The following is a 12,856-nucleotide window of genomic DNA, read 5'->3' as shown; positions in this document are numbered from 1 at the left end:
GGTGGATGCGAATGTCAAAGTCTTTCTCCCCGGACGCCTGCCCCTGTTTATTTTATTTATTTATTTTCCATGTGCGTAAAGCTGAATGTGCACAAGCTAAATGCATGCAAGCTGTGGGCTTAGTGTACACAATACACAGTGTACACTGATCAAATACTGTATTTCCAATCCATTTTTTTTGCATTGATAATTTACTCTGCACCTGTACATTCCTTCTGCCCCTTGCATACATGGATTAATACAAGACTTCTTGATTTATAAAAAACCATATAGCATTATCTATTATTGCCCAAATAGACTAACTCCCCTGCCCTGCAAATGGGTGAACAGCACAACTGCATGGAAAGTGATGAGCTATATCAAAGATTATTGAAGTAGGCACCAAGGACTGCTGATACCCAATAACCTTTACAACTTGGTTAACAACTCTTTTTCAGAGTATGATTTGTACAATTTATTCAAGCATTCCAAAAGCTAATTATTAACAATAACTACAATTTCACCTGCTATGTCATATGTAAACTTACGTTTTGAAGCATGGGTCTCCAGACATTAGCTGCATGCTGATCAAGACCTGTAAGTTAGGAAAAACAAACAAAAATAAAATCAGATTCAAATACCAAAAAGCATGAAATGGGAAAATTCGTGTCATATATCTTATATGTGAGTGGCTTAACTCACATGGTTACTGTGAAGATGAATGGCACAATTAACAGTAAAGCTATCTGCCAACTAAAAATATTCATGGAAGTTAATAATTATAGTTAGTCTGACAGAAGACAGCTTTTTAAAAGACAGAATGGGCAAACATGCTGTCCATAAAAGCAATCCTATAATTTATATTACAACTAGCCATTTCAGAAGGAAAATAATTGCAACAAGCAAATATTACACTTCCATAACAAATTTATTTGGCAAGGTTCAGCAGTAAGGAAGTTTTTACCTTTTCCTGGATGACTATATTACAAGCCATGACTGATAGCAAAACTAGCAAATTCTCCCTAATATTGGGCAAACTAAAAAGCTACCTTGAAAATTAATTCTCTAATTTGGTTAGTTTATCTTATTTACATAAAACACATTTAATTATTTTCCTCCACTGGATTTGAACTGCATTGTACTTGAACATCAATTTCCAAACTTCTACCGGAGTACTGTATTACGACAACCTAATTGCTTGATTTCTTACCAGGTATCGTGTCAATGTTTCAAAAAAAGTTACAGCTTTGGTAATTGAATGCTATCCTTTGCTTTCCCATTTAACATTAAGGTAAAATACTATTCTAAAAACAATGAAAAACAGAGAAAAAACACACACAATTACTTTGAGAATTGAATTATCCTGCCTTGTGTTTTTGGTATCATAACCTTCCAGTAAACAGCGACGAGTGGTATTTCCTGATCCAGCAAACTCTGCCAAGTTGAGGTCTGCAAAACCCAGCTAGTGACAAAAGATGAAAAGTCAGCAATTACAGAACCATCCAGGGAAACAAACAGTTTAGGCATCAAAGCATTTGTACTTTAAGAAAGAAGAAGTTTCTCATAAAATGACAAAAGGAAAAGCAGGACACAGTTTTCTTACTGCTACACAACTATTCCTTTTAAACAGTATTTGCAACATCCAGTATCCTTAAGGACAGGAACTATAAATCTGCACAGTTCTTTAAATTAAAATTACATATGTGTAAGTTAAAGGAGAGGAAGTATTGTATTGATATGGTTGTGTCTTTACCTTTGCATAGGCCTTCCCACCTTTTAATTCCTGCAAGAATAACCAATGGTTATGGTTTAGTAATCACTATTTTCTGATGAAAAATGTCAAAGAGCTAACACACAGCATGTGACATAAACATTTAACACACAGCAAGCAATACTATTGAATACTGAGGAAGTTTTATAAGTTGTAATGGGTTTCCCTAAGTCAGGAAAAAACACACTTTAGCGCCTACAATATTATCAATGCTATGAATACTAATCAAAGGTAATTAAGCTGTATAGCTCTTCTTCTTTACAGGCACAGTAGATCAAGATAATCAGAGAAGACTTTGCTGATGGTGCTGTGACCAGTGGAATGTCATCTAGTGTGAGTACGAAAGCAGGCTATCTCTGTAGTTGCACATTCCCTCTGGGAGCCATTGACTGTTGGGTGCCTGTTTACGCAGGCTGTCTCTGATCATTAGCACTGACCCAATTGCCCTAGTTATTGATATCTATAGTGTTTCTTTTTATATACCTTTGTTTCTATTTTTTTTATAGAAAAAACATTTCTAAACTGCTCTGCGATTAGAAAGACAGAGTTGTTCCACCAGGCCTTTGGTCAGGGCGCAGCCTGACTCCCTCCTCTGGCAACTTGCACAGAATTTTGCTTAACGGTTGCCATTAATTTGGTTTTAATTAATTTTTATAATGAAATGTTTTTAGAATGTTGAATTATTTGATTGTTTGATTATTTGATTGTTGTTAGCCGCCCTGAGCCCGGCTTCGGCTGGGGAGGGCGGGATATAAATAAAATTTATTATTATTATTATTACTTGTTAATGCTAAGCAATATAAAAATATTACTAAATAAGTAAGACAAATTAATAGTTGCTTCTCATCTTTGATTATTCAGTGTTTTTGGCAGCGTGATATTTACAGAGAATTTTGTTAATTATATTTGGTGAAGTCAATAGAAATAATATAATTAGAGTCTGGATGCACAATAAGTAAACAGCGTTAAGTTGCCACTTATTTAGAGGCACATGGCCTCAGCATAAACTAAAATGCAAATATCAGAAGAAGAGAATGGTCATTTTTACCTTCCGAACAGACACTCTGCAGATGCAGGGGTCCAAGACCCCTGTAGTGGCACTTGCACTCATTTTACACATAAATAAGAACCTCTTTTTCCAATGGACACAGTTTGCCTGCACCACTTCCCTGTGAATAAAAAAAAAGAAGAAGAAAAAAGGAAAATATTGAACATTGACAAGAAAAACTGAACGTTTTCTAAAGAGGTAGGGTTGCCATATGTGCTCTTTTTCCAGGACACACCCTCTTTTTCATGGGTATGTAAAATGAGAGTAGTCATAGAACTCCATAATTAAAAGTAGAAGTTGGCAAATGTGTCCTCCTTTTTGCTCTGTGGCAGGACTTAATTTTAGTTTTGACAAAACCAGGTTTCTCATTATGTATGGACCAGGGAAATGGTTTAAAAACAAACTCTGCTTAGTTTAGCAAACCATCTTCATAACCCATGGGTTGAAGCTGACTGTTATGAAACTTAACAGAAGTTGTTTTAAACCACAATCATGGTTTCATACACAAGAACCAGTTAGGTTTTATAGAATGTGCAACTTAACTCCATACTGAAGTCCTCCCAGGTGCACAGGAAGAAAACATGGGAAGGGGAGGGCAGGAACCCAGGGTGCATGGTGTCTCCTTTCTGTTCATGCACGTAGCACTAAACCATGGTTAAGCATTACAGGATAACAAAACCAATTTATACTCATGGCTCCCTCACAAATGAACCAGCATGACATCTTACTCAACTGTAGCAACTAGACTATAAGAAATGGTTGGCCCTTTGTCAAACTTTTGGGTTGTTTTCTGGTCTCCTCTGCTATTATATGTTTTCCCCAAACAATGGCTTTTAGTTCTTATTCTGCTGTATTGTATTGTACTTTGATTTTATGACTATGAACCATATTTGGGGACCTGTGTGGAGCTAAAAGGTATGGTAATTATTTTTATAAATAAATTCACACTTAACAATGTTAAGGTATGAATAACTACAATGGAAGATTTTGCATTACCCTCTTCGCTTTCATGTCTTGATTCCTCCCAGCTTACATATCAAATCTTGAAAACAGAACTTATTTAGATTTGATTTGCCACCAAAAATAGGCATTATTAAGATGAACCTCTCAAAATTGTTCTCAAAGACCTTCATAGACTCAATAACATGTACTCTCAGATTAATCACCCATGTCATTTTGGGGTAGACAATCTCTTATCTTTTGCTTATTCTCTGTATTCCAAACTGAGAAATTAATCCTCTTTGGGTCCCTATTTACACACAATACAAATACAGTAATATAAGAATTTGTGCCCACAGGACTTGATTGCTGTGCCTGAATACCCAGAGTTAGTATTTCAGAAATCTATGGCTTCATCACTGGTGTGCTAACACTGTGTACATAGCAGTTGAGGGACTGGTTTCAGTATGGAATGTTGCATGACTACCGTATGTTTTTCTTATAAGCCCAGCATCATGTTTAAATCAGGCAGTGATTTAAATCCCAAGTTATGAAATCACTGCTAGGTTTGCTCTAGAAATAATGACAGAACCACAGGTAATGTATGCAACTTTAATTTACTGTTATTTGATCTTTTTGGATTCCTGACACCCTTTTCGAAATGCTGAATAAATAATTCTGACTGAAGTTTGTGAGTAACCACATACAACAAAATAATGCACAAGTGCATCCACCCATAACAATATATTGATTCATCCCCACAACCAAGCTCATGACCTTCCTCTATGGAGTTCAGACAGAGACTGAGAAATGACGATGTCCAGATAAAGTATTGGAGGAAAGTCACGACAGTTTAGAAAAAGGGGTGGGGGAGAATGCCTCAAAATAAAAAGATCTCTGGGCTTGGCAGTCAGTCACTAACAAACTGATATAATGAGGCTGCTGAAATCTAGGTTATAACAAGCCACAATTTCAGAATCTTCAGTTAACAAATGTGACAGCTAGTATTGAGGTTAAGAAAAAAATGCAGAGCTTTGTGTGTGCACAGAATGCTGTGGTGAATTCTTTTACCCTGCAAAACCTCCTGAGCACATTTCTCCCTTGTGTGCCAGAAAGGTGTTATTCTGTAGGCTCTATTTGAAATTTACTTTGCAGTCTGAAGAAAGGAAGGAACAATGCCGTGGACTGGCTGGATGCAGAGGAATAGCGGGAGGCACCAGCTAGGGAACCCCCAAGGGAAAAATGGTCAGAGCCAGGGGATTTGTGGTGGGATGATGATGGTCAGAGGGAGAAGGCGGAGCAGGCTACGAGGTGGAGTTGTTGGAAGCTGAAGAGGTAACAGTTTAGTGAGCAGGAAGAGGCTGTCACAGAAGTCCAGAACCAGAGGAAGAAGTGGAGGCTAGAAAGGAGGGGGGCCAAGAGACAGAGATGACGAAGGCTGCTGATGAAGCCAGGGAGCCCCCCCCTTCCTGTGACCAGCTCCCCTCCTCCCTGGTCTCCCAGAACCCGCAGAGGTATGAAGAGGGTGAAGCAAAGACAGACAAGGTGAATGAGCCTCAGATTGCTTGGGAAGGAAATGGGAGAGGAGTAGTCTTAAGAAGGAGTGGAAAGACGAGGACCTTCAGTCCTCGAAACTGCCTCACTGAGGCAAGATCTACTGGGAAGAGTTGCTGGGCTCATTATGCTGTTTATTTGAATAAAGAGTTAACTTTATTGGCATCTTGTGAGTTATTACTTACCTGACCCTGCCACCCACCTTTGACAGTACTGTATGCCATAGATTCCTGACAGAAGTTGAAAGAACTGGCTTGGGTTACTCTATCCTAGAGCAAATATTTCTATTGCAAGAAAAATATGTTGGCTTATATTCAATGCTACACACATGTAAATGGGAAACTTATAATGGAAAAAAAACACAAAAAAAGCAGACCTAGTCTTAAGATGCTGCAGAGTACCGGACTTTTAATTATGGACCCAAGTAACTTTTCTGTTGATTTCAAAGGGCCTCTAAGTATGACTAATGCTGGCTATTACCCATGTTCTCTATATCTTTAACGTATAATTCTCACAATCATTTTAGCATTGTATCTGCTGCTCAGTTGAAAACTGAAACAGAACACCAGGTTTTCCTCACAATCAGCTAAAAGACATATCCAAACAAAAGCACTAGGCCAATGGTTTTCAACCAGTGTGCCATGGCACCCTGGGGTGCCTTGAATAATGGTCAGGGGTGCCGTGGGCAACACTGGCCTCTGTCCCTCTTTCTCTCCCTCTCTCCTCTGATGCGCTCTCATGCCTGCCTCCCAAAGCCTTGCACAGCTGTTTGTTGCAGCAGCCCTGGCTACAAGCTCCACAGGCAAATGGTACCTCTGGGGCTGGCCAGGGGGTGCTGGCTGCCAGGAGCGAAGGTAGCATCAGAGTAAGCAAGTGGGTGAGGGAGCCCAGCCAGCCAGCCAGCCCTTGCTGTTGGGAATGGACAGGCAACTGTGAGGCTGGGCAGGTAGGCAGGTGCTGCACTAGGCTTTCTTCTGCTTGCTGTGTGCAAGGCCTGCTTGGGAGCTGAATGCCCGGTGCTGAAGGAGAGCATTTCCCCATGCAGACCCAGCAGCGCCTGCTGCCTCCCAAGGTAAGGTGCTGGCCTCACATTCACCTTTGACTAGTCTCCTTTGGGCTACTAAGACTGGGGGGTATCCTCTTCCCAGGCCCCTGTGGAGCAGTGTGAGGAGGCACCTTTCTTTGGTGCCGGGGGCGGGGGCGGCAGCAGCTCAGAGACCAGGGATGGCAAGAGCGGATGCCCAGAGGACTCCCATGGAGACAGGAGAGGAGACTGTGGGAACACTCCACAAAGGAGGGTGTTTGAAAAAGGGTGAGAGGCTGCCAGCTCTGCAGACAAGGCATGACATAACTGGGCTCCTGAGCCCAACAGGGGTGCCACCAAAAAAAGGTAGTTGGTCAAGGGAGCTGTGGACTCAAAAAGGTTGAAAATCTCTGCACTAGGCTAAAACTTTCAAGGCAAGCTTTAATACCTGCAAGACTATGTATTTAACCAAGGCACTTAAACATCCCATTGCATTCCGCTAATGAAATTCCAGTCTACATTCTGTCTTCCTGAGACAGAAAAAAGTTCACCAAATACAAACTGAGTTGTTTCACTGCTTTGAGAATTTGTCCCAACTGAAAATCTGTCTATAAATTCTTAAATAAAAACAAATGTGGTACTACAGTAATTTCACAAACAATTTAATATTTACCTACAGCTAAAAAGCAGTCAGAGAAAGATAGCAAATAGAACACTGCATGCAACTAAGTACAGTGGACCCTCTGGATACAAATTTAATTCGTTCTGGGGGTCCTTGCGCATCCCGAAAAATCCGTAACCAGAGGTGCCACTTCTGCGCATGGCGTGATAGAGCGCTTCTGCACATGCGTGAGTGGCGAAACCTGGAAAAATACTTCCGGGTTTGCCGCTTTCGCAACCTGAAGATTACGTATCCAGAGAGGTACGTAACCCGAGGGTCCACTGTAGTCAGAAGTTTAACATTGTAGGATTTTCTAAAAATCTCCCCCACCCCACCCAAAAATATTTCACACATTGATTGGTTACCATGGAAAGTGAACAGAGATGACAGTCTACTTGGCAACTGTGCTGCAGAACAAGTTGATGAAAATGTTCCACTGTGAGTCAACTTCATATGAGCCTTAGGGAGTAATTTGGTCATGTACAGTGGTGCCTCGCAAGACAAAATTAATCCGTTCCGCGAGTCTCTTCGTCTTGCGGTTTTTTCGTCTTGCGAAGCACGGCTATTAGCGGCTTAGCAGCTATTAGCAGCTTAGCGGCTATTAACGGCTTAGCGGCTTTAAGAAAAAGGAAACAAACTCACAAGAACTCGCAAGACGTTTCGTCTTGCAAAGCAAGCCCATAGGGAAATTCGTCTTGCGGAACGACTCAAAAAACACAAAACCCTTTCGTCTAGCGAGTTTTTTGTCTTGCGAGGCATTCGTCTTGCAGGGCACCACTGTACTATGAGTAGCGTTGTTTTTTTAAAAAATGCCCGACTACTGCATTAAGAAAGAAGAAATTCCTATTTGGAAGCATTCAGAGCCCAATGCCTTGAAAGTGCTTTCAAACCAGTAAAACGTATTGTAGCTTTTCAAATCTCCAAGGTTCAGTGTACATGCAAGGAGCCTTCACTAGTCTCCAGGCTTAGGAGAAAAGCAGGAACTTTCCCTGTTTCTAAGCCCTCACCTGGTAAAATACGTGCTTGCCAATGGCTAGTGAAGTTATGGACTCTTGCAAAGGCTGCCCATTGGCGATATATTGCTGTGATTTCCTAGGGAATTGGCCATTCCTATTTTTGCAATCATGTGGCAGGCTATAAAATCAGGTAGCTTATCATCCCCCTAGCAGGCAACTGTATGTGGCTGATGGTTTGGACAGTGGGTTGGCATAGGCTTGACTTTAGTTATTTGATATATTCACCTTTTCTGTAAACTTTTTTAAAATTTAAGCTAGGCTCCAGAATGTAAGTTTAGAGAATGGGGGAAGATAACTTTATAATGAATTATAATTAACGCACAGATTCCACACAAACGTGCACACTGAGATTCTGATTTACAGCACATGTAAGTTCAAACATTTTGCTAGAAATATTCTAAACAAAACAGTAGAAGCAAACAGTGTTGCCAACTTCCTAAATTTGCAAATCACAATTTGCACAATTTGCCTAGTCACCTGGTGTAAATATAAACTGCCCAAGGCAAACAGGCCTATTCCAGAGGCTGTCCTTTGTAGTGTAAAGCTTATAGCTTGTTTTCAGTGGGAATTCGGGCAGTGAAGAAGAAATAGTTAAGTTTGCATATGTTCAGTTCTGCACTGCTTTTAGTACCCTTGCTGGAATGGCTGAAACCTTCTGCTTTGTTTTACAAACAGTGTGGCTTTCCTACTACTGGATTTTGTATTTGATTGAGACTCTGTAATTGGATGAGTCAGCTTCATTATTTGTGCTAGTTTAGAACTGTGCGGTTATCTTGTTTACTTGGATGCAGTTTATTTCCAGTCTTGTTCCTATGAATATTTACTTGGAAATAACGTCCACTATGTTTAACAACAGTTTTTTCCTTTTTTTATATCAAAAACCCCTGTACATATGCTGTGCACCATTTGCTCAAGCAAGTCCCACTGAACGCAATCTGGTTTGCTACTTTATATTCTTATACTGCTCTTACTCATATCAGATTTCCACCGGAACTGTACATCATAAAACAAAAACCAGAAGAGAAATACAGGTAAAATGGCCTCATACTTTATCTTGTTAGTCTGGGATTGCTGTAGTGCAATATTTCCTGTATTTCACTGAAGTTAGCTCTCTTCTTTAGCCATCTACATTTGATTCTGCATATGATAGAGCCCTCTTTCTACATATGCTTCCCTAAACCCTTCTCCACTGGTACCAAACTTCTTGTTTAACCTAATAATATTTTCTTTATCTCCATGCAGCTTCTTCTCTCAGAAATACCATTCCATCTGCCAATATATTTTCTTCCTCTGCACTAACTTTCAAGTGCCTCCTTAAAACACATCTGTTCACCTTGATTTATTTCAAATTCCCCTTTATTTTCCCTCCCTGCCTAATGTGTCTTAATTTTATTCTTAGACTGCAAGTCTGCAGATGGGGCCTGTGGCTTTTTATTTTATTCCTACGACTAGGAATGCTAAACCCTTTATAAAACAAAAACATGATTCTGTCACAGGCAACCCAGTCCACTTGACACACCATTTTCCACCATGCACAATATGCGGTGACCCATGTATTTCTCACAAACATAAGAAGCAGAAAATAAGTAAATAAATCTAATAAAACATTAAGCTAGAATATGCAGTGTCCCAACAACACTTGTGGTCAACTAGAGGAAAAGACAATTAGAAATAGTCATCGTATAAACCTTCTTGGCTGAGGTAATTCAAAAGTAAATAAATAGGCTGTTCAACTGATTCAGCTCAATGTGGGAGATTGCAAAGGCAGCTGTCTTTAAAACTAAGGGAGTTCTAAGTGCTTCAATCAGTAGTGTGTGAAAAATTGTCATTTGTTATTGATGAAGTAACTCATTCAGAGAACTGTTAAAATACAGGCAGAGACCGGTTTGCATGGCACTTACATTCCGGAACGCCCCCCCCCCCCCGCGTTGACGGGGCCCATGTAAGGCTGCCCTACCCTGTTCTGTCCCCTTTTTGTGACATTTTTGGGTCACTTCTGGGTTCGGCATGAAGTGCACGGTCGCGCACATATCGGACGCACATAAAAAAACGCTGCCTGTATAGAAGGAAGGACTTTGAATGTATCGAACTGGAGAATGAAAATGATCCAATTTCATTACAGAGTGGAATGCCAAATGTATTTTCACAACTACAGAATTAAAAGCGAATAATTGTCAAGCCTGTTATAAACAAGAACCCAGTGTCAATGTCTGGAGCTTATCAGTACAGGTCATACTAAAAAGGAAGTTCAGCACATAAACATTATTTGATATTAGGGATTTACAAACACTTCTTAGCATTTATATCCCGCCAACACAGAAACTGCTACATAATTTTTGTATGCTGGCACTCAGCATCTCATTCTGCTTCATTAATGCACCAGTATCCTGCAAAAAGAACTGAGGCCGCAGTTTTGTTGCATATGGTCAGGGGGAATTCTGCCAAGTCCCCACAGCTGGATTTCCTCTGCCACACTAAACGAATCAAAGTCATTTGCCAGTAAAATGTGCCTCTAACACAGGAAATAGCATGAAACTTCATACTTATACAATAAAAAATGTGTTGCGGTTCTAAATGGAACTATATATTTATAAAGTATGCTGCATCTCATGTACATAGTGTTGGGGTGGGGGGGAAGGAATGCTCCGCCAAAAAAGAATATTTTTAAATACTCCTATATACACAGAAAAGAGAAGAACTGCATGAATGTCCATCCCTCCAAAATTAAGGGGGATTAAATGTGTGCACATACACACACAGGCCTATTTTGAGATAGAAGGGATTTCAGGTTCACCTTAATACACCCTGAGATTAGGGCTGCAACACCGCATACACCCAAAGCCATACAGCACAAACGTTACAGATTCATTTTCTCAACTTGGTCCTTAGCATTACATCTGGGGAAAAGGTAATGTTTACTTCTCATTTCTTCTCGCAAACTCTCATTACAGACTACCTCTTAAACTTATACTCACAATTAGAAGACATTTAATGGGGAGTAAGTAACATTGAACTTAGCAGGAACTCCTCCACTGATTACACTGTAAGAATGGCAAAATAATGGATTTTTCCAATCCTGCCATGTACAATTTAATTTATAGCTACATAGCACATTTGAAATAAGCTGGGAAGAGTCTGATTCCAATTAATTAGCACACAACATAGTGCTGTGATTTTGTTTAAGATTTAGTTTGCCAGGAAACATGTACTGCTACGCTGCGGCTAAATCATAAAATTTAATAGTATGATGGCACTGCAGAATACTACGGGCTGACAGCTTCCAACATTACTTTCCCCCCACTAGCAATGTTAATTTGCATGGAGAAAGGCAACCAGGTAATGGCGTAAGGCCAACATCTTTGAATGTCAAATGCCTGAAATCTATGAAGGGCAGAAAAATCACCCCCTCCACAGTCAACAAATCTGCTCTGGAGCATTGGGGAATACTCATAACAGATTTAGAGGGTGCATGAGGGAGAAGGAAGCATTCTGTTACGCAAGGAGAAATCCTTGTGCTCAGTGGTATGTTGAATACAACCCACAGTGTGCATGCAGCCCAATGGCAACTGCCTTCTTCCACATTAAACTCATTGTTCTCAGAAGCTAGTAACAGTCACACACACACACACGCCTTAATATTGCAAGGAACTATACTGGTAGATAGATAAACAGCATTCCAATAAACAAGAAAAGAAGGGTAGTGAAACATATCATGGAAACTTCTAAGATCAGTCTGTGGTACAAAAAAAAAACCCTTTGGTTTTAGATCAGGGGTCAGCAACCTTTTTCAGCCGTGGGCCGGTCCACCGTCCCTCAGACCATGGGGTAGGCCAGACTATATTTTGAAAAAAATAATGAACGAATTCCTATGCCCCACAAATAACCCAGAGATGCATTTTAAATAAAAGGGCACATTCTACTCATGTAAAAACATGCTGATTCCCGGACCGTACATGGGCCGGATTGAGAAGGCGATTGGGCCGCATCCGGCCCACAGGCCTTAGGTTGCCTACCCTTGTTTTAGATGAATAATTCCATAGTGAGACGTACAGCACATTGAACAAACTTGGGCACTCTCTCTTAACCCATCCCTTTCCTCACAGGGCACCACAAAGAAACATCAGGTGCACATTATTAAAAGAAATATATAAAATTATACTTTTCAGACACAGAAAAGACCCACAGTTTAATGATTCATAATTTTTATACAGCTGAATGTTTCTAGCACAGGTTTTTCTATCACAGCTACTCTAACGCTATTTAAAATTTCAAAGTTTATTAAATGTCTTCCAGGTTCTTATACTACATTAACTGTCCTTTACCTTTACCTTACCTTACTATGCTATACAAAATCCCAAGCTTGTAAGATTTATCAGAATTCTGGTTATCGATACTAAATTAAATATCATGCTTGAAATGTATGTCACAAAGTATGCCACCTCATATAAACTCAGTAAGAGAGGGCAAACGAGACCATTCTGCAAATAGAAAAGTGATGTGTGTTACAGTTCTATACATTGCTAAACATTTATTTTGAAACTGGGTTTCTCAAGTCCACTTTCAAAATGCAGCACACTAGACCACAATGAATTTAAAAAAAAATACATGTAATGGTAATAGCCTAAGAATAGCTAGCTCATATTTACCAAACTCAAGCATATTCACTCATTAGTGAATATTCCAATTCTTGGAAATAATCATTATAAACTAAAAAGCCATGTAACTGCATGTTTGTGCTGTTTATAACTGTCACCTCCATTAAAACTTCAGATTTGGCACATTGCTGTGATATATACAACACATACACAAACAAAGTAATTGTCTGTGTTTGTATGTCATAAGGCAGGGTTTTGAGCTTATCATG

The 12,856-nt window shown here is 39.8% G+C and overlaps 1 protein-coding gene across 2 annotated transcripts in view; it reads right to left on the bottom strand.

Moving 5' to 3' along the window:
- EEIG2 (EEIG family member 2) overlaps positions 1-12,856 on the bottom strand; it is a 30,281-nt gene that overhangs the window by 13,773 nt on the left and 3,652 nt on the right. For both annotated transcript variants that reach the window (XM_081009706.1, XM_081009705.1), the window contains exons 2-5: positions 2,799-2,919; positions 1,733-1,762; positions 1,325-1,441; positions 528-574 (exon numbers count right to left, since the gene is read on the bottom strand). In XM_081009706.1, the coding sequence (XP_080865832.1) occupies positions 528-574; positions 1,325-1,441; positions 1,733-1,762; positions 2,799-2,919 (315 nt within the window). The remainder of the gene's footprint in view (positions 1-527; positions 575-1,324; positions 1,442-1,732; positions 1,763-2,798; positions 2,920-12,856) is intronic.

Source organism: Podarcis pityusensis, assembly GCF_964106645.2.
Source record: "Podarcis pityusensis genome assembly, chromosome: 6".
In the NCBI taxonomy this organism is placed as follows: domain Eukaryota; kingdom Metazoa; phylum Chordata; class Lepidosauria; order Squamata; family Lacertidae; genus Podarcis; species Podarcis pityusensis.
This window is presented reverse-complemented; position numbering and strand designations above follow the sequence as displayed.